The sequence below is a fragment of the Artemia franciscana genome, chromosome 14, assembly GCF_032884065.1.
Source record: "Artemia franciscana chromosome 14, ASM3288406v1, whole genome shotgun sequence".
In the NCBI taxonomy this organism is placed as follows: domain Eukaryota; kingdom Metazoa; phylum Arthropoda; class Branchiopoda; order Anostraca; family Artemiidae; genus Artemia; species Artemia franciscana.
Genome location: NC_088876.1, coordinates 25,214,963 through 25,236,147, shown reverse-complemented (window position 1 = coordinate 25,236,147; position 21,185 = coordinate 25,214,963). Strand labels below are relative to the sequence as shown.

The 21,185-nt window shown below is 36.9% G+C and overlaps 1 protein-coding gene across 1 annotated transcript in view; it reads right to left on the bottom strand.

The window, feature by feature from the left end:
• Positions 1–10,831: 10,831 nt before the first annotated feature.
• The window catches only part of LOC136035493 (rab GTPase-activating protein 1-like), a 285,782-nt gene continuing 275,428 nt past the window's right edge, over positions 10,832–21,185 (bottom strand). The window contains exon 18 of the mRNA XM_065717324.1: positions 10,832–16,609. Coding sequence (XP_065573396.1) covers positions 16,436–16,609 — 174 coding nt within the window. The 3' untranslated portion in view covers positions 10,832–16,435. The remainder of the gene's footprint in view (positions 16,610–21,185) is intronic.

Below are 21,185 nucleotides of genomic sequence, written 5' to 3'. Positions count from 1 at the left end.
GCAGAAAAATAACCCAAGGCTTTCACAGGGAACATAAGCCTTAAATGGTCTTCGTGTTTTAATTTTCTTTGGTGGCATGCAATCATGGAACGTAATAATGTATTCATTCATTCTAGCGGAAGTGCTGTAAAGCAGAATAATTGTTTTAAAAAACCTACAGTGTAAGGGTAACGTTTGTTTTAGTTTAAATGTAAATAAAAGTTTTCTACATGGTAGTCATCCAGCCCGAACAAGCCCAGTAAAGTCACTCTGAATTGTCTAAAAGTATCTACATTATACCCAAGAATAGTAACATACCGTACGCGCTTTTGAAAGATTAAATAAGAAAAACAAGTTTTTTCAACTGAAAGTTAGGAGCAACATTGAAACTTAAAACAAAAAGAAATTATGGCGTACATGAGGGGGTTCACCCCCTTGTCAAAACCTTTCTCTTTATGCAAAACTTCGAAGTTAGTTCCAGTTCCTTAAAAATGACCCCTGTATCACAAAGGTCGTTTAATTAGAACAAATAGTTCTTTTTAAAGTAATAAAAAACTTAAGCGTAATTTCTGTTAGTTTTAAGTTTTTATATTAACGTTTAAGTTTTTAACATTAAGTTTTAAACATTTTACTGTATTTTTGAGAACCCATTTCCCACAACAGAAAAAAAGCTTGATCCCTAAGGATTCAAGGATAATAGACAAAAACACTCCTTACTTTCAGTTGAAAAAACCTGTTGTTTTTCTTTAAGTTTTTATCGTTTTTAAAATAATGATTGGAGATCCGACGCCCCCTTCATGGAAAATTCCCTTCTCCTATGAAAGGTTCCTCCATGGAAAGATCCTCTCATGTGACCGCCTCTCCCCGACCCCCCTCCAGACAATATCCCCCTGAAACTGTCTGTGTCCTAAAACTCGCATTCATTCAGTGCAGTCGCATTTCGCTAGCTCTGATAATTTGTGACGTGTGATTTGACCAGTCAAGAACTAATTGAATTTAAGCCGGATTAACTCTGTACCTGTTTGGAATAAATAACGAGTGAAATACTTTTGAACTTGTAATTGAAACTTGTTAGATAAATTTATAAACTTGTATATGGTTACGGCTTGAGGATTATTTATGGATTGTGGCTGTGAGTTAGTATTCAGCGCTACTATCATCTGAGTCGTGCATTGAAATATTCGGATTAGTTGCAAATCACTGGATTACTAGCCCCACTCAAAGATAAGTTATTATTTATTCTCATTGCATTCATTTAGCCAGTGTGGATCATTTCATAATTGTGCTTATTGAGAACTTCTCTGTGGATATACCTCTTTCACTTAATTGTTTTTGGACTGATGCCGAGCCGTGAGTGAAATTTGCTTATCATGGACAATTGGAATACCAGTACGCTTTATTATTGCCCAGTTTTGAATTTTGCTCAGCACAATCTCGATGGGGGGTTGGACCATCAATCTATTGTGAAATACGCTAGTGATTTTTTCCCGTATGAAGATGTTCTTGGAGCTAAGAAACTTTTATATAGCAATTGCTTCCCAGGTGAGCCTATACCTCGTCGTTCGGGATCCAGTGCTAAGAATAGTTCATTGTCGGACATTATCGCTACTCTTTCTTGCTGCTCTGCAGAAAATATTGATATTCCAGAGTTTGTGATCAAATCCCCCTCTGAAGTCCCTATTATTCCGGCGTCAGCTTATTCTATCCTTACCGCCAAAGTCAACCAGTGCCTTGATCAGTTAAAATCGCTTGCTCACCTCAATTGTCCAACAACGTCTATTAATAGTTCTTTGGTCTCAGATAGTAAGGGTACCAATCACAAACCCTCTTACGCCGTTGTTCTTAAATATCCGCCTCCAGAACTAAGTGACCCCGTTTCTCGCAAGGAAAAGCTTGATTCTTTCGCCGGACATGACGGTATTGTGTCGGTAAAGTCCGATCCGGTAAGGAAAAGATGGGTTGTTGTTACGCGGGATAAAGTTTCCGCCAATTCTCTTGCCGCATCTGCTGTTGCGAGCTATCCAAATATTCTTGCTAAAGTGATTGATCGCAAACCTCTTGGAGTAATTAGGGGACTTCTTGATAGTGTTTCTAGCAGTATACTCATCTCCGTTATTCCTGGTCTTGTTGAGGCCAGCCAGATCGGCTCTTCTCATACATTCCGTTTAGAGTTCCTTGATTCCGCTGCACTAAAATCTGCCATCGCTACAGGTCTGCGCTTGGGTTACGAGTCTTTTAAAATATCGGAATACAAAGAATTGCCCAGACGGTGTCTTAGATTCCAAAGTATCCATCATTCGCTAGCTCACTGCCCATGTGCCCTGAATGAGATGAAGTGCTCTAAATGTTCTGGATGCCATTCCAATACTAAAGAAAATTCTTGCTTAGAGGCTCCGAAATGTGCCAACTGCGGCGAAGCTCATGTTTCCTATAGTATGAATTGCCCAGTGATAAAACGCGCTCTGAACTCTGCTCCAAAATGAACCAAGCCACTATTTTAAGTTTTGCTTCTCTTAATATTAACGGCACAAAAGACAAAGCCTTGTTAATTAATGAATTATTAGTCCATGACATAGTGTTCTTGCAAGAACATCTTTTGACCAAATCAAACGTTTCTAGCCTGAAGCGATCTTCTGTCCACCATTTCTTTTCGCAAGAGGCCAAGAAAACTAGAGGCCGCCCTTCCGGTGGCCTAGCAATTTTTTTCCGTTCCCCATCAAAGCCCTCTGTGATTCATTGTGATGATAACATCTTAGCGATTCAATGTGACAGTACCGCCTTTATAAACGTTTACTTACCTTGCGATCGACGTTCTATAGCATCGTTCACATCTTTCGCTAAATGTTGCTCCAGTTTAAAGTCTCTACTCGAAAGTCTACGTTTGAAAGACCTAAATTGGGTTTTAGCTGGTGACCTTAACTATGACATTCTTGGTACCTCCGATAGATCAATCCTCTTGCTAGAATCCCTTCCTAGCATATATCACGTCGCAGTTAAGAGCCTCCCATTCACGTATATTCATAACAGAGGCTGTTCAAAATCGAACCTGGATCACGTGATCTCTTCCAGTTCCAGCTTAATATCATCGATTGTCAGGGTGGACGAAGAGAAGATTGACGACGATCACCTTATTCTTAGCTGTAATTTGTCCTGTGAGCTATCTGGCAAAATACTTTCGGCTCAGCCGAAGTGGCATACAAAGTTGAATTGGGATCGTGCTAATGTCCCACTATACCTTGCTACGCTAACTGCTTTACTCTCGACCATAAAAGTGCCATATCACCTGCTGCAAACGTCAGTTTCCTCGCCTTCAAGTACAATTGACCTAAATTTCTATTATTGTCAAATCGTCCATTGCCTTAAATCAGCTTCCAAAGCTGCAGTGCCTGTGGATAAAGTTAGGATTGGTACAAGAAAGCCTAATTGGAACGTTGATCCTGAAGTAAAACGTGCTAAGCAAAAAGCCAAATTTTGGCTACGTATGTGGATATCATGCGACCGACCATCTTCCGGAGCTGTTTTCTCTGTGAAACAAAAGTGTAAACTTGAATATAAGGCCAGTTTGAAGAGGGCACGCTTGAATGCATGGCCAGGCCCCACCGATAAGGCCTCCTGGAATAAGGTTATTAATAGTGAGAAATGTTCCCCATCTACCCTATCTTGTCTCCAGCTAGCTAATTTTGTTGATCATTATAAGCGTGTGTTCAGTGTATTTAATAGTTTTCTTCAGTCTTTTTATTATAAGTTGCTTAAACCGCTTTTACCATACCGTCTCCTGCAGGCTCATGTCCAGCCTGTAGCAATATCTGAAATTCGCCGGGCTTTAAGAAGAATTAAGCGTTCAAATAGCCTTGATGGTGACGGCCTTTCTTACCGATTTTTTGCTTATGATTGTCCTGCTCTACTTAACCATCTACAAATATTTTTCCAGTCTTGCTTAGCACAGTCGCTTGTTCCTGATAGTTTCCTTTGTGGCCGTGTAACGTCTATTCAAAAGCGAGGCAAGGACCCCACGTCATGTGTGAATTATCGTCCTATTACAGTATCGTGTTTCTTAAGTAAGTTGCTTGAACATTTGTTACTACCAGAAATTGAGTCGAATTGTGATTTTACGCCTTTTCAATTTGGTTTTCGGAAAAGTTTCGGTTGCTCCCATGCACATCATGTTTTAAGCCGACTCATGAAAGATGCCGTAAAAGCTAAAATGTCTTTATACTGTCTTACTGTTGATATTTCTGGAGCTTTCGACAATATTGTGCACTCTCAGGCTCTATTTTCCCTTGCGTCTTCAGGTGTTAATCCTTCCGTACTAAGTTTATTGTCTTCTTGGTATTCAAAGTCTAAAATTCAAGTTACCTGGAATGGCCAAATATCTGACCCGGTAAAAATTAATAAGGGAGTTCGGCAAGGTGCCGTATTGTCTCCTAGTATATTTAAATGCATGCTTGCATCGTGCCTGCGTCCCCTTAGAAGTTCTGTTTTTTACGGTAATACTGGTTTGTCTTCTATTGCATATGCAGATGACGTTCTTCTTGTTGCCCGGACTCGCCGTGGATTGCTTTCTAATTTTACTATATTAACCAATGAACTATCTAAGATTGGACTAGTTAATGCATCTAAATGCGAGTTTATTTGTTTTAATAGCCCTTATGCGGTCGCTCCATTCGTTACTGGGACTGCAGTTCTACCATGTTCTTCTTTAGTTAGTTGGCTTGGTCTGTGTTTCGGCCCAACACTTTCCGCTACCTGTTCATCCCTAGTGAATCAAGCCATGAAAAACCTACGCGTCGCTTACGGAAAAATATCCCCAAACAAAAGCCGTTACAACCGCAACGGTTTGTGCATGATTTATAACGCTTATTGCGCCCCTGTGCTTTTGTTTTTATCAGGCATAGCTCATCTGTTTCGTAAGAAAGATCGACATACTCTACGTACGGCTTATTTCAGATATTGCAAATTCCTCCTCTGGCTTCCTAGATGGCACCGAAACAAAAAAATAATTGCTCGATTTGGTTTAATATATGTGCCTTCTTGGATTCGGTCTTCCAGTGATGATTTATTTAAAAAGACTATCAACTTTATTCACGTTTATGACCCTCTGCAGCCTTTTTTCCATATTGATACTGGTTAATTAGTCCATGTTGTCTTTTGTTAGTTTGAATTTTGTTTTTCTTCGCTGTTTATTGTATTTGTTTTTGCTTATTTATTTATATTTATTTATAATACTCTGTACTTTGTGTGTTTTATACTTTATGGGTAATAAAGTATTCATTCATTCATTCATACTATATGTAAACAATGGGCAAAGTTCATAACTTTCAGCCCTTCACCCGGGGACTGTGGGGGATTAAGTCTTCTTAAACGACATAGTTATTAGATTTCTCGACTATGCTTAGCAAAATTTTTATCGGTTGACTTTGGGAAAAAATTAGCGTTGGAGGGGGCCTAGTTGCCCTTCAATTTTTTTGATCACTCAAAAAGGGCACTATAGCTTTCAGTTTCACTTCGAATGAGCCCTCTGACTATATTCTAGGACCACTGGGTAGATACGATAACCCCCTGGAAAAAAAGGAAAAAAACAAACTATAAATCTACACAACCGCCGGGGGAAGGTTAAAACAGCCTGATATTGGACGGCTGCAAGCCTCTAATTCTCAAACTAATTAATTAAAAAAACAAGTATTAAAGAAGGACAAAAAGATTCTCACTCAATTACCCCTTAATGCCAGAATATACATAAAAAAAGGCTAACAACAATAATAAGCCCCCTCCCACGCTCAATTTTTTCCCAAAGTCACCGGATAAAAATTCTGAAATAGCCATTTTATTCACCATAGTCGACAAACCTAATAACTATGTCTTTGGGGACGATTTACCCCCATAGTCCCCGTGGGAAGGGATGCAAGTTACAAACTTTGACCTGAGTTTACATATTGTAATGGTTACTGGGAAGTGTACGGACGTTTTCAGCGGGATTTTTTTTTGGTTTGGGAGGGAGAGTTGAGGTGGGGGGTTACGTGGGAGGATCTTTCCATGGAAAAAATTATCATGGGGGAAGAGACTTTCAATGAAGGGGACGCAGAAAAAATCCTGCGTCCCATGAGAAAAAATTCTCATGGGGGAAGAGACTTTCAATGAAGGGGACGCAGGATTTTTTAACATTATTAAAAAAAAACAATGAAAATATATATATGAAAAGTTTGTTTCTACTGAAAGTGAGGAGCAGCATTAAAACTTAAAACGAGCAGAAATTATTGCGCATATGAGGGGTTTACCTCCTCGTAATACCTCGCTCTTTACGCTAAAGTATTTTTAGTAATTTCAATTATTTATTCTACGGCCTTTGTGATTTAAGGGTCATTCTTAAGGAATTGGGACAGAATTTAAAGCTTTAATGTAAAGAGCGAGGTATCGACGAGGGGTGAACTCCCTCATATACGCAATAAAAACATACGGATATAGAAGTCCGCTACGTAAGTTAATTCGTAAATTACGTCTATGTTTTACTAATGAAAATGTTCGTAAAAAAATTAAAAGTTCTAGTTGCCTTTTTAAGTAATCAAAAAATTGGAGGGCAACCAGGCTTCCTCCCTCTCTCCTTTTTTCTCAAATTCTTCTGATTAAAACTATGAGAAAGCCATTTAGCAAAAAAAAAAAAATTATTATGCAAATTTCGTTTTAATTATTCATGTACGGAGAGCCAAAATCAAAACATGCATTAATTAAAAAACGTCCAGAAACTAAATAAAAAAAAACAAGTTTTTTTTAATGAAAGTAAGGAGCGATATTAAAACTTAAAACGAACAGAAATTACTCCGAATATGAAAGAGGCTTTTCCTCCTCAATGCTCCGCTCCAACTCCCCCCAATGTCAACAAATCTGGTCGGAATTTGTAATAAGAGCTCTGAGGCATGAATTCCTTCTAAATATCAAAGTTCGTTAAGATCCGGTCACCCGTTCTTAAGTTAAAAACACCTCAGTTTTTCTAGATTTTCAAAATTAACACCCCCCAGTTCCTCCAAAGAGAACGGATCCGTTCCAATTATGTCAATCACATATCTAGAATTTGTGCTTATTCTTCCCATTAAGTTTCATCCCGATCTCTCCACTCTAAGCGTTTTCCAAGATTTCTATTTCCCTCCTCCAACCCCCTGTGTCCTCGGATCCAATTCGATTCGAAAATAGAGCATCAGAAACAGAATATCCTTCAATATATCAAGTTTCATTAAGATCCGATCACCTATTCGTAAGATAGAAATACCGTAATTTTCACGTTTTCCAAGAATTCTGGTTTCCCCCTCCAACTCCCCCCAATGTCCCAGGATCTGGTCGAGATTATAAAAAAAGAGCTCTAAAGCACAAGATCCTTTTAAATATCAAATTTCATTAAGATCTGGTCACCCGTTCGTAAGTTACAAATACCACATTTTTCTAGATTACCCCCCCCCCCCAACTCCACTAAAGAGAGCAGATCCGGTCCGGTTATGTCAGTCACGTATCTTAGACTTGTTTTTATTCTTCCCATCCAGTTTCATCCTGATCTCTCCGCTTTAAGTATTTTCTGAGATTCCCAGTCCCCCCCCCCCCACCCAACTGCCCCCTACCCCAGTGACGCTGGATCCAGTTGAGGTTTAAAATAAGAGATCTGAGTTACGATCCGATCACTCCTTCGTAAGTTAAAAATACGTCATTTTTCTAATTTTTTAGAATTACCCCCCCCCCCCCCCCAATAAAGCAGATCCGTTCCAATTATGTCAATCACGTTTCTAAGACTTCTGCTTATTTTTCCCACCAAGTTTCATCCCTATCCCTCCACTCTAAGCGTTTTCCACGATTTTAGATCCTCCCCCCAAACTCCCACCAATGTCACCAGATCCGGTCTGTATTTAAAATTAAAGCTTTGAGACAGGATATCCTTCTAAATACCAAATTTCGTTGATATCCGATCAGCCGCTCATAAGTTAAAAATACCTCAGTTTTCCTAATTTTTCAGAATCAACCCCCCCCCCAGCTGCCCCAAGGACAGCAGATCCGTCCCGGTTATGTCAATAATGCATCTAGGACTTGTGCTTATTTTTCCCACCAAGTTTCATTCCGATCCCTCCACTTCTAAGTGTTTTCCAAGATTTTAAGTTTCCCCCCTCCCAACTCCCCCCAATGTCACCAGATCCGGTCGGAATTTAAAATAAAAGCTCTGAGACACGATATTCTTCCAAAAATCAAATCTCATTAAGATCTGACCAACCGTTCGTAAGTTAAAAATACTTCATTTTTTCTATTTTTTCCGAATTAACCAACCCCCCACTCCCCCCCCCCCCCAGATGGTCGAATTGGGAAAACGACTATTTCTAATTTAATCTGGTCCGGTCCCTGACACGCCTGCCAAATTTCATCGTCCTAGCTTACCTGGAAGTACCTAAAGTAGCAAAACCGGGAACGACAGACAGACCGACAGAATTTGCGATTGCTATGGCACTTGGTTAATACCAAGTACCATAAAAACTATAGAAGTATAAATTCACGAATTTTTAGTATGGTTTTTATACATGCAGTATATAAAAGCTAATACTGGACTACATTTTCTTCGAGGCAATGCATGTGGTTTTGAATGGCTCACGGATTGCCATATTACATGGTATCCATCCATTATTTTGGGTAATAACACTTCCAAATAATTTTATCTTTTAAAACTTCGTCGGGAATTGAATTTGAAAGTCTGTTGTTCTTGGCTTTGCCTTGGATACTCGCTCTAAGATACTAAATAAAAAAAAAACTGAAAGAAAGGAGTAATATTAAAACTAAAAACGAACACAAATTATTCCGTATATGAAGAGGTTACCCCCTTCCTCAATACCTTGACCTTTACGATAAAGTTTTTAGCACATTAAAAAAAATACCTATTGTAATTACACGGCCCTTGTGTTTCAGTAGTCGTTTCTAAAAAATTGGGACAAGAGTCAAACTTTAGCGTAAAGAGCAAAGTATTGAGAAGAGGGGCAACCTCTTCATATACGGAACAATTTCTGTTCGCTTTGAGTTTCAATGTTGCTCCTTAATTTCTAATTTTTTTTAAACTTGATCTTCTTTATCTAATTTCTGATCATTTTTCAAATAAGGCTGGTAAATCTCGATTACCGTCTATGAAAAATTTCCCTCTCTCTCAAGGGAAAATCCTCCGTAAAATACACCCCCTCCCCTTCTACAAATTCCCTCCAGACAATTTCATCCTTGCTAAAAATTCCGTCAAATTTCTTGTGGACGATTCATCCAGAAAAATTCACATTAGTACACTTTCATTTGAAAAATACATTAATTTTTAATTGTTTTCTTGGTCAGTCCAAAAATACCCCTTCCGTGGAAATCTTTTCTCCCAGAAATCAGAACACGCTGAAAACACCTCGGATAATTCTCCGTATTATATCCACATACGAAATTCAGTTGGCAAAAAGGATGGAAGACAATCAGAATTTTGTATAGGAATTCTGTCAAATTCCCCAGTGTAAAATTTCCCCTGAAAATTTCTCTCGCCACGGAAGATTCTTTCTATGGAACACGACTCCAAGCTGAAAATCTTCCCCCGAAAAATGTCTGTATACTTCCGAATACAAATATTATACGTAAACAATGGGCAAATTTCTCAGCTTAGAGTCCTCTCCCTACAAACAGTGGTTGGTCATTTTATCCCTAAAGACATTGGGTATTTATGTATTATAGCGACACCACTCAAGAAGTGAAGTTAGATGAAATATACCAAAATATTATGAAAATATAACACTTTATTAACAAAATTATGGAAACTACAGAAGAAAATTATGGAAAGCAATGGAATTTTACTATCAGCAAACCACGTGTCGACACGCAAACCGACTTTTTTCCTGCATGGCCTAGTTGTACACTTCCAAAAAGGATCTTTATCGAAAGAGTATAAAGTCATGCTGTGTCCAATGACGCACTATTATGTTTTGGGCAACACCCCCTTATCCTGGAAAAGTCTAGTTGTGTCTTCTTCAGTCCTTGGCGAATCCCAAATCTTCACTTTAACATCCACGGTCAGACACTATTCTGTATCAGTACACACCGCAAACTAGACGAATTTCACTCATGGTCAGAGAAACCGGTTCTACTCGGATCAAGAACTTGAGTGGGGTCGTAATAATACAGAAGTACCAAACAGTTATTGGATCTTTCAACTATGCTGAACAAAATGACTATCTCAAAATTTTGATCAGATTATTTTGGGGAAAAAAGGGTCGTGGAATGAGGGATAGTCGCCCTTCAATCTTTTTGGTTACTTAGAAAGGGCACTAGAACTTCTAATTTCCATTCGAATGCACATTTTCCCTTCTAGGACCATTATTTCGATACGATCACCCCTGAAAAAAAAAAAAACACAACAAACAAATGAACACGCACCCGTGATCTTTCTTCTGGCAAAAATGGAAATTATATGAGAGGTTGGAACTTCCACAACAGGGTTTTCTGATCTGCTATATCGGATAGTTTTTTAGGAGACTTTTGGGCGGCGTTTCCCCCTATTTGAAAAATTAGGCCGATTTTCCCGGGCTCGTAACTTATGTTGGGTAACACTAAACTTCATGCATTTCTTATATTTGGAATTAGCCGAACATGCTGATTCTTCTGATGCACTTACTGATATCAAAATTCCGTTTTCTAAAGTTTTGGTACTATTGAGCCATGTCGCTCCTTACTTACAGTTCGTTATCGCGAAACGTTTGATTATTTGGTTTTGACCTTTGATAAATACAAAATAAATTCTAATTTGTGACTAAGTGACCTCTTTCCAGCTTTCCACATCTTTTTTAACAAATAAAATAATCAAGTCAAACTGAAATCAAATCTATACAACTTTATTTCACAAGACAAAATAACAAACTTTAATCAAGCAAACCAGCAATTCGGAAATATTGAGGAATGTCACAGAGTAAAGTAAAATAGAAAACAAAACAAAGCTACCAGAGAGAAAAATTGTCGTATTATGTACGAAACTGTTTTAAGTTAAAAGTATTTGCAGATATTCAAATCAAATTTTCAAATATACAGTTACTAACTAACTGACATTCTACTAACTTGCCCTTCTTGCAGAAGTTTACATAGAAATGTCCAACGGGGGAAACAGGGGGGGGGGGCTGAACCCTGCCCAGAAATAGATTCTCGGATGCATACTGGGTTCCACTATTACTGAGTAGCATAGGAGCATAGTTCTAAAAGAAATAGACCCCGAAAACAGTTTATGTTGTGTCTTCATTTACTTTTGATCAGAAAGAAATTAGGACCGCTGTCAGCCCCAATCCCTTGCTAAAGCAGCAACACTACTTGAAAGAACAAAAAGACGTCAAGTAACAAAATTTGGCACTTGTATGATCTACGCCCTAAAACTCTAGTTGTTCATTTATTGACGCATTGCAAAACCGTTTCTTTTTGTTACTTTCTTTCAGCTTAGCGTGAGACAAGACGAAGAGAAGTGACAGATTAGATAAAAAATATATAGTTTGGGCTATATATTTGCTCATTAGGGGGGAGGGTAAAGTATTGGACAGTGTGAAGTTAGAAAACAATTTTTAATAGATAATATGCAGAACAATTGTACCTAACACTTTAAGTATGCAGATCCGCTATACTTTACCTCTCCCCCCTAATGTTCATAATATGGCACAAATTTGTTTCTAAAGTGTTCAATTTTTATCCTACTTAAGTATATTTCATTAGGAGTGAACGTCAGAAAAACCTGTTAGAAGTATATTAGGTAGGGCGTAGATCATACCCAAAATTTGTATAAAATTAGACTTTGGAGGAAGTAAAACAATTTTGCTCTGAGGTCAAGATTAGTAGAAGTGAAAAAATACACAAAAAAGAACATTTGATCTAATGTATCATAGAGCATGTACCAAAAATTATGCTGAATAAGGATGATATGACATCTACTATCCCAAAATATGAATAAAACTCACTACCAATTAGAACCCCTTTTCCGGCGAATATATTCGCTAAATCAGCCTTTCAGAAACACCAAAAGTCCTGGGTATTTCCGCCCTACCCAGCGACTGGGAAATCTTCTAGCAAAAAATCGTGCTTTTTATTTTGTTCACACGCCCGTTTCATAGACCTAGCCAAATTAGTCGCTGGACAGTTTTACAAACAGAAGACGCTCAAATTTATACCCAACTTTTTATTAGGATAGTCCAAAGTCACATCCAGGGTAGGGGAGATGAATCTTAAAATACATCCCCCCTCGAAAAATCCTGGATATGTGCTTGATATATACTAATAAAACTTCGAACCACCGGAAAAAATAACGTGGAAGGCTTTTACATAATATTCATAAATTCAGTACGTTTTTAAAAAGTACGCACCACAGACGATTATTTAGACTATGATTTCATCTTACTGACTTCACACAAATTCTCTGCTGCTTAGGTTTTATAACTGATCGTAGCACAGTGAACTGAAGCTCTGTTTGCTAGTATGGGACCTGGGGTTCACAAAAAACTCAGTCCAAAAAAAGACCCAACAAGTGAAACGTTGACAATAACCTGTCAACACCTTATGCCTTACGGTACATTTATCTTTAAAACTTGGCGTTTCCCATGCAATTAGATAGCTTTGTTAAAAAAAGCTCATTTAAGAAAAGAATTTCTTCTTCAATCAGATGACAACACATACTCGAATGACATGTCTCTAACTAAAGAGATACGAAGTAGTTTATAAGATTTTTTTTTTAAACACCAAACAGTCTGGACGTTCAGATTCTAAGGATTTGCAATTTGACAAAGTTGTCCCAGGCCTCTTCAACTATTTGCCAATATCAGGCGCGCTCCGAACATACGTTATCCTAAAGGATCATTAATTATTTGTTATTATTTTCGTTTCTAAGGTGGGAAAATGAGTCAATTTTAGTCCCATCTGATTACTAATATTGCCCCAGAAGAGTTAAAAAGCAGTTAAAGTTTTCTTCTTGTCCGGAGAACAATAAGGTTATTGTTTCTCACAATTGTTTCTCAAGGCTATTATAATGATTCATTCAGAAAGAACAGGGTTATTTGTTAGAAAAATTTACGACGAATAAGAAAATTAATCATAAACGGAAATTGAGAAACCATTTTCTTTTTTTCTATTAACATTAAACAACTTTTTAGTAGTTTGACTAAAGCTTCCTTCTATAAGCCTGATCTGGACTAGTAAAAAACATGCACACGAGGGAAAGGGATTGTTGGCCCTATCTTCAATTTTCCTATATTTCTACGTAATACCCCTGTTTATTTTTCGATGTTACCAACTCCTCCCTCTGAACATAAGTATATATGTACAGCAGGGCTGTATCTAGGATTTTTTAAGGGATGGAAGCACTAAAAAACTTTAAAAACCCGTCAAAAATTTGTTTATATATATTTATACAAGCTAGACAAACATTTTTTTTTAGGGGGGGGGGGGGTCAAATCCACGAGCTCCCCTAGATAGGGTTGTGTGCACTTGACGAATTCTACCAAAATTTCTTATATTTTCTACGCCTTTTCTCCCTTTTTTTTTGGGGGGGGGGGCTTCTCTCCTTTGAAATAAATTTACAAATTCGTACCTGATTAGTGGTTGAAAAAGGAAAAATAATAACGTTGTTCTAATATTTATATCCCAGAGAATTTTTATCAAATAATCAGCGGGTTAAAATTCCAAGAAGCAATCTCTAAGGATAGTACTACCATTCAGACATACAGAAAGTTTATTTGTAAAAAATATCATGATTCAAAATTGTTCATTCTTTTTACTGACTATTTGACTATACTTACTATTTATTTTTGTTCTTACTAATTACTTTTTGTTTTTACTATTTCTCAGAAGAGCCCCAATCAAGTTTCAAACTTGTCGTTTTTTTTTACTGGCTATTTGACTATTCTCACTATTTCCTTTTGTTCTTGCTACTTTGTTATTACTGATTACTGTTCTTGCTAATTACTAGTTGTCTTTAATATTCCTCATAAGAGAACCATTCAGGTTTTAAAAAGGGATTCCCCAGAAATAACAACTCCTAACCCAAATCTATCTAGATTTATCTCCTGGCATAAATTAACCCAGTTTATAAAAGATCGGTGGGAGGATGACGTATGAGGGGATTTAAAGGAAATCAAGAATTCTTGAAAGTGAAGGAGGGGAGGCTTTAAAAGAATTGGGATGGAGAGAAACGCATGTAGCTATGTTGCCCTCAAGTGGCTAGATACTGCGGTGAGTCATTCGTAGTAGTACGGCCATTTTCTCACCAAATAATAAGGAATAATGTCGTTGGTTTCCAAAAATACATTATAAAAATTAATTACTAGAATAAATATCTAATTTTTAACGCGGAAGTATAGGGCTAAAGTTCTCTTTTTCGTTTTGCTTGTCGTAATTCTTACTCTTTTCGATTGCGACCTTTGTTCGACCTAACGAAAAACCAACTTCTTTCCATGCAGCAGAAAGTACTTTAAGAAAGTTGGCGGAACAGGCGGAACTAGCTTTGTGAGCAAATAGCACTTATAGTACCTGCATAAGCACTTATAGCATTGACGCAATGTGATCTAACTAATAAATAAAATTAACGGAAAAAAAAAACCCAAATGCTCTCTGTGTCGATTTATCTTTTATTGTAGGCTCTTTCGAAACGTCATACCTTCTTTAGATATCTATAATCTTTGATACATGCAAGGTGAAGCCGATTAGCTACTTATAAATTTATTAGCATTTCTTTTACCAGCACAACCTTGACTCGAACCCCTGACCTTAGGATTTCAAGATCCGGAGCGCTAACCGGAGCGCTTAATCTTGAAATGAAATATTGGAAGGTTAGGCAAATAAAGAATAATAATACTAATAAACAATGATAAGGAATAAACATGAATCTTCGCTTTAGTATTCAGCTTCCTACACAATTCATGAAAAGCCATTATAACTAAAAATTATTAACATCTTTTTTCATAAACAAGACGGATCAACTTTGCAGAATACTATTTTTTTATTCAATTAACGTGAATAACAAATTACTCTTCCTATACAATGGACAGTCAAGAATAAATTAGGAGCAACAATTTCTCAAATCCAAAAAACTTTCGTGTCAAAAAATTGATGCTCAACTTTAAAGCCGGAAATTTCCGAAAACTTCGGGAAAGTTCTGAAGACTCTACCTAGTTTCACTCCAAAATTGAACTCCAAATTGAGATCGTAAGAAGTGAAACAGAGGTTCAAAAAACACCATGACCAGGAATCTCTACTGCTGCCCTTCTTAGCCAACGCAGTTCCTTGGCACAATGCCAAATACTAAGGCAAAGAAACTGTTTAAAAAGTTAAAAGGAATTCTAGTGAAAATACTAAAAAAAAAAAAGTAATTTAAGCAAACAAAAGCCATACACACTGCATATTACTAAATAAATTAGCACAAAATTAACATTTTAGGTCGAGACTAGAAAAGCTTTTTAAGATACCTTACTTTTAAGACAGCCCCCCCCCTCCCCCCTTGCAGCCAACAAGAAATGTGCACACACAAATTTGTCACCGCTTCTTTTTTACTTTTTATAATACCGACTATTTCATAATCCGCAAATTATCATTTTTTCCTCTTCATAAAATTCCTACGTATATGAATAATATATCATAACTGCGCAGGGGGACCGTCCACCTAAAATTAGTCTGACAGACTCAAAAGTTGAAACTTTTGATAAAAATATAGTTCGTCAACTTTATATTCCTCTCACTTCTTGGTTGATTTTTTCTAATGCTAACCCCCTACTAAGACTGTAATCAATATGAATCTAAGATTTTGAATCCTATATACTTTCTATAAATGAAGATTAACATTTAACCTTCACAGGGTAAATTGTGATTTGTGATTGTGAGCAATATCAGCCAAAGATATTGTTTAACCATAAATTCTTGATAATAAATTTATTCTAATCAAAAAAATAAATAATAATAATAGTGATAAACGATAATAATTAAATTCTTGGCAATACAAGTGTGTACTACAGCTTACAAAGATAAAAAGAAGCAAACATATGTAAGTTTTGATTTAAACAATAAAGACGCCCATGCGTCCTTTTTCCTTTAAGTAGGTTTTATATTCAAAGGTAAAACAGAAACAGACAACTTATTTAAAGAACAAGAATAATAAATGAAAAATGGCACACTTTGTTCTTAAAAAGGAAAATCAGAGTCAGGATCAAGGCCGTATCCAGGGGGGGGGGGGAAGATCAAAGGGTTTGAACCCCTCGCAATTTTTGTCTGACTCGTAAAAACGTATCAAAAATCCATCTAAACAAATTTTTGATGCGGTCTTCCAGTTCTTTTTGTAAGCCCATACCCCAAACAAAAATCCTGGCTAAGAACCTGGTCTGGATTAATACCGAAAATGACGAAAAGGTTGAAGAACTGACTTATCAATAAAGGACTCCTTAAACAAATTAGATAGCCAATTATTTTATAGCATATCTCTCAGAGAGTCCTTTCTTTGGAAAGTATTTCCTGCTTTTGGCTGGTTTAGAATTGGCTGAGTTTTGGCAGCCTCCTTCAATGATGTAATTGTCTTCTGAAACCATCCGCTCTTAGACGCTTGCAATTCAGATGTCAGAGCTATAGCTTGGTGCGATAAATCCTAAAAAAGATGCAAATTTTAGAATATTATAATTAATATTTTCATGGAATTATGGTACGTATTATATATTCATATTAAAAGAAATTGTAGAATTTTATCCTAATTTATACAGAAAAAAATTCAAATCGAAGATAAGGAAGTAAAAATATTGAATTTTTTGGACTCAATGTAAAAAAACAGGCACACCTTGTATTTCAAATTTACAACAGAGCAAAGAAAATAACTAGAAATTCTTAAGTATATCAGTGTTTTGAACAAAATCAAACTATAAAAGTAGTTTCAATGTTTATAGAAAAGCTTTTATATAAAATATTCTGTTATAAACTGATTTACATTTTCTAAAAACGGAAAAATTGCTCATTTGCTATAGTACCACATAAAACGCATATTAAAAAAAAAATCACAAAATTTGCACACAAACACAAAAATTTAAAATGCAACCAATATTCTTTGAACAAATAACAGATGGCTGTTACAAGTGATAGAACAATCAATCCTTCAAAGTGTACAATTTTAACAATTAACTTTCTTAAACTCTCCCTTCATTCACTCACCCTATCCTCCTAAAGGGCCGGTGAGTTCTTTGAAACTACTGAAATGGAATTGCCATATTAAAGATACCACAAGCGAATGTCAAACTCTCCCTCTGGAAACTCCTTAAAAAGTTTGTGTCCTAAATTATACTGTTTCAGAAGGATCCTCTTATTTTTATACTCGTTCTTGGAGTGATTCGTGTACCCAATAAAAAGCGCAGGATTAACCATAAAAAAGGCGTTTGATATAGGACATATTCCTAATATTCTGTCAGACATTTATGATATAAGAAAGAAAGGAGAGAAACCAACGATGTTCAAAAATAAAAGCCGTCTTTCTATACCAAACATAAATGTTGATGTTTCGGTATTAACGGAGGTGTCCAAGTTTCTATAAAAGATGTGTGTGTGTAAAGCTGGTTGTAAAGTGGCTGTAAAGGTGGTTGTGGTAAATCAGTTTGTAAGGAGAGTAAAGCTGGTTGTAAAGTGGTTGTAAAGCTGGTTGGGGTAAATCAGTTTGTAAGGTTAGTAAAGCTGGTTGTAAAAGTGGTTGTAAAGCTGGTTGTGGTAAATCAGTTTATAAGGCGAGTAAAGCTGGTTGTGGTAAATCAGTTTGTAAGGAGAGTAAAGCTGGTTGTAAAGTGGTTGTAAAGCTGGTTGTGGTAAATCAGTTTGTAAGGTGAGTAAAGCTGGTAAATAAAGCTTTAGAATAAATATCTTTATTAACTGTTCTGTCAGACATTTATGATGTAAGAAAGAAAGGAGAGAAACCGACGATGTTCAAAAATAAAAGCCGTCTTTCTATACCAAACATAAATGTTGATGTTTCGGTATTAACGGAGGTGTCCAAGTTTCTATAAAAGATGTGTGTGTGTAAAGCTGGTTGTAAAGTGGCTGTAAAGCTGGTTGTGGTAAATCAGTTTGTAAGGAGAGTAAAGCTGGTTGTAAAGTGGTTGTAAAGCTGGTTGGGGTAAATCAGTTTGTAAGGCTAGTAAAACTGGTAGTAAAAGTGGTTGTAAAGCTGGTTGTGGTAAATCAGTTTGTAAGGAGAGTAAAGCTGGTTGTAAAGTGGTTGTAAAGTGGTTGTAAAGCTGGTTGTGGTAAATCAGTTTGTAAGGAGAGTAAAGCTGGTTGTAAAGTGGTTGTAAAGCTGGTTGGGGTAAATCAGTTTGTAATGTGAGTAAAGCTGGTTGTAAAAGTGGTTGTAAAGCTGGTTGTGGTAAATCAGTTTGTAAGGAGAGTAAAGCTGGTTGTAAAGTGGTTGTAAAGCTGGGTGGGGTAAATCAGTTTGTAATGTGAGTAAAGCTGGTTGTAAAAGTGGTTGTAAAGCTGGTTGTGGTAAATCAGTTTGTAAGGAGAGTAAAGCTGGTTGTAAAGTGGTTGTAAAGCTGGTTGGGGTAAATCAGTTTGTAATGTGAGTAAACCTCGTTGTAAAAGTGGTTGTAAAGCTGGTTGTGGTAAATCAGTTTGTAAGGAGAGTAAAGCTGGTTGTAAAGTGGTTGTAAAGCTGGTTGGGGTAAATCAGTTTGTAATGTGAGTAAAGCTGGTTGTAAAAGTGGTTGTAAAGCTGGTTGTGGTAAATCAGTTTGTAAGGAGAGTAAAGCTGGTTGTAAAGTGGTTGTAAAGCTGGTTGGGGTAAATCAGTTTGTAATGTGAGTAAAGCTGGTTGTAAAAGTGGTTGTAAAGCTGGTTGTGGTAAATCAGTTTGTAAGGTGAGTAAAGCTGGTTGTAAAAGTGGTTGTAAAGCTGGTTGTGGTAAATCAGTTTATAAGGCGAGTAAAGCTGGTTGTGGTAAATCAGTTTGTAAGGAGAGTAAAGCTGGTTGTAAAGTGGTTGCAAAGCTGGTTGGGGTAAATCAGTTTGTAACGAGAGTAAAGCTGGTTGTAAAGTGGTTGTAAAGCTGGTTGGGGTAAATCAGTTTGTAAGGTTAGTAAAGCTGGTTGAAAAAGTGGTTGTAAAGCTGGTTGTGGTAAATCAGTTTATAAGGCGAGTAAAGCTGGTTGTGGTAAATCAGTTTGTAAGGTTAGTAAAGCTGGTTGTAAAAGTGGTTGTAAAGCTGGTTGTGGTAAATCAGTTTGTAAGGTGAGTAAAGCTGGTTGTAAAGTGGTTGTAAAGCTGGTTGTGGTAAATCAGTTTGTAAGGAGAGTAAAGCTGGTTGTGGTAAATCAGTTTGTAAGGTGAGTAAAGCTGGTTGTAAAGCTGGTTGTGGTAAATCAGTTTGTAAGGAGAGTAAAGCTGGTTGTGGTAAATCAGTTTGTAAGGCGAGTAAAGCTGGTTGTAAAGTGGTTGTAAAGCTGGTTGTGGTAAATCAGTTTGTAAGGAGAGTAAAGCTGGTTGTAAAGTGGTTGTAAAGCTGGTTGGGGTAAATCAGTTTGTAATGTGAGTAAAGCTGGTTGTAAAAGTGGTTGTAAAGCTGGTTGTGGTAAATCAGTTTGTAAGGTGAGTAAAGCTGGTTGTAAAAGTGGTTGTAAAGCTGGTTGTGGTAAATCAGTTTATAAGGCGAGTAAAGCTGGTTGTGGTAAATCAGTTTGTAAGGAGAGTAAAGCTGGTTGTAAAGTGGTTGCAAAGCTGGTTGGGGTAAATCAGTTTGTAACGAGAGTAAAGCTGGTTGTAAAGTGGTTGTAAAGCTGGTTGGGGTAAATCAGTTTGTAAGGTGAGTAAAGCTGGTTGTAAAGAGGTTGTAAAGCTGGTTGTGGTAAATCAGTTTGTAAGGAGAGTAAAGCTGGTTGTAAAGTGGTTGTAAAGCTGGTTGGGGTAAATCAGTTTGTAATGTGAGTAAAGCTGGTTGTAAAGCTGGTTGTGGTAAATCAGTTTGTAAGGTGAGTAAAGCTGGTTGTAAAAGTGGTTGTAAAGCTGGTTGTGGTAAATCAGTTTATAAGGCGAGTAAAGCTGGTTGTGGTAAATCAGTTTGTAAGGAGAGTAAAGCTGGTTGTAAAGTGGTTGCAAAGCTGGTTGGGGTAAATCAGTTTGTAACGAGAGTAAAGCTGGTTGTAAAGTGGTTGTAAAGCTGGTTGTGGTAAATCAGTTTGTAAGGTGAGTAAAGCTGGTTGTAAAGTGGTTGTAAAGCTGGTTGTGGTAAATCAGTTTGTAAGGAGAGTAAAGCTGGTTGTAAAGTGGTTGTAAAGCTTGTTGTGGTAAATCAGTTTGTAAGGTGAGTAAAGCTGGTTGTAAAGTGGCTGTAAAGCTGGTTGTGGTAAATCAGTTTGTAAGGTGAGTAAAGCTGGTTGTAAAGTGGTTGTAAAGCTTGTTGTGGTAAATCAGTTTGTAAGGTGAGTAAAGCTGGTTGTAAAGTGGCTGTAAAGCTGGTTGTGGTAAATCAGTTTATAAGGCGAGTAAAGCTGGTTGTGGTAAATCAGTTTGTAAGGAGAGTAAAGCTGGTTGTAAAGTGGTTGTAAAGCTGGTTGGGGTAAATCAGTTTGTAAGGTTAGTAAAGCTGGTTGTAAAAGTGGTTGTAAAGCTGGTTGTGGTAAATCAGTTTATAAGGCGAGTAAAGCTGGTTGTGGTAAATCAGTTTGTAAGGTGAGTAAAGCTGGTAAATAAAGCTTTAGAATAAATATCTTTATTAACTGTTTATCGCGCTTGCACTAAAACTGATTTACATTTTATAAAAACGGAAAAATTTCTCATTTGCTATAGTACTACATAAAACACATATTTTAACTTTCACCAGAGAATTCAGAAAGGAGGGTAACGTTCGATCCTCATATTGCTGTGACTTTCTGCTTGTTTCAACATCCATCACACCCTTACTCTTACTAATGTATAGTTTTCTTATAAATCTTGTACTGATTAAGATACTCAGTAACTGACCAAGAAACAAAGAATTGACCGAAGCCACAAATTAACGTTTATCTACCAAAGTGGCGAAGACATTAATATGCCTTTTACGGGGTACATATCCCTTGCACGAGGCTCTGAGAGGCAATTATAAATGTATACTTCCAGTGGTTATCCATATCGAACATATCGTACATATTTTGAATCTACATGGAAAAAAAGTTTTTTTTTCTGAACAAGCTTTTTGGAAACAATAGTATCAAAAT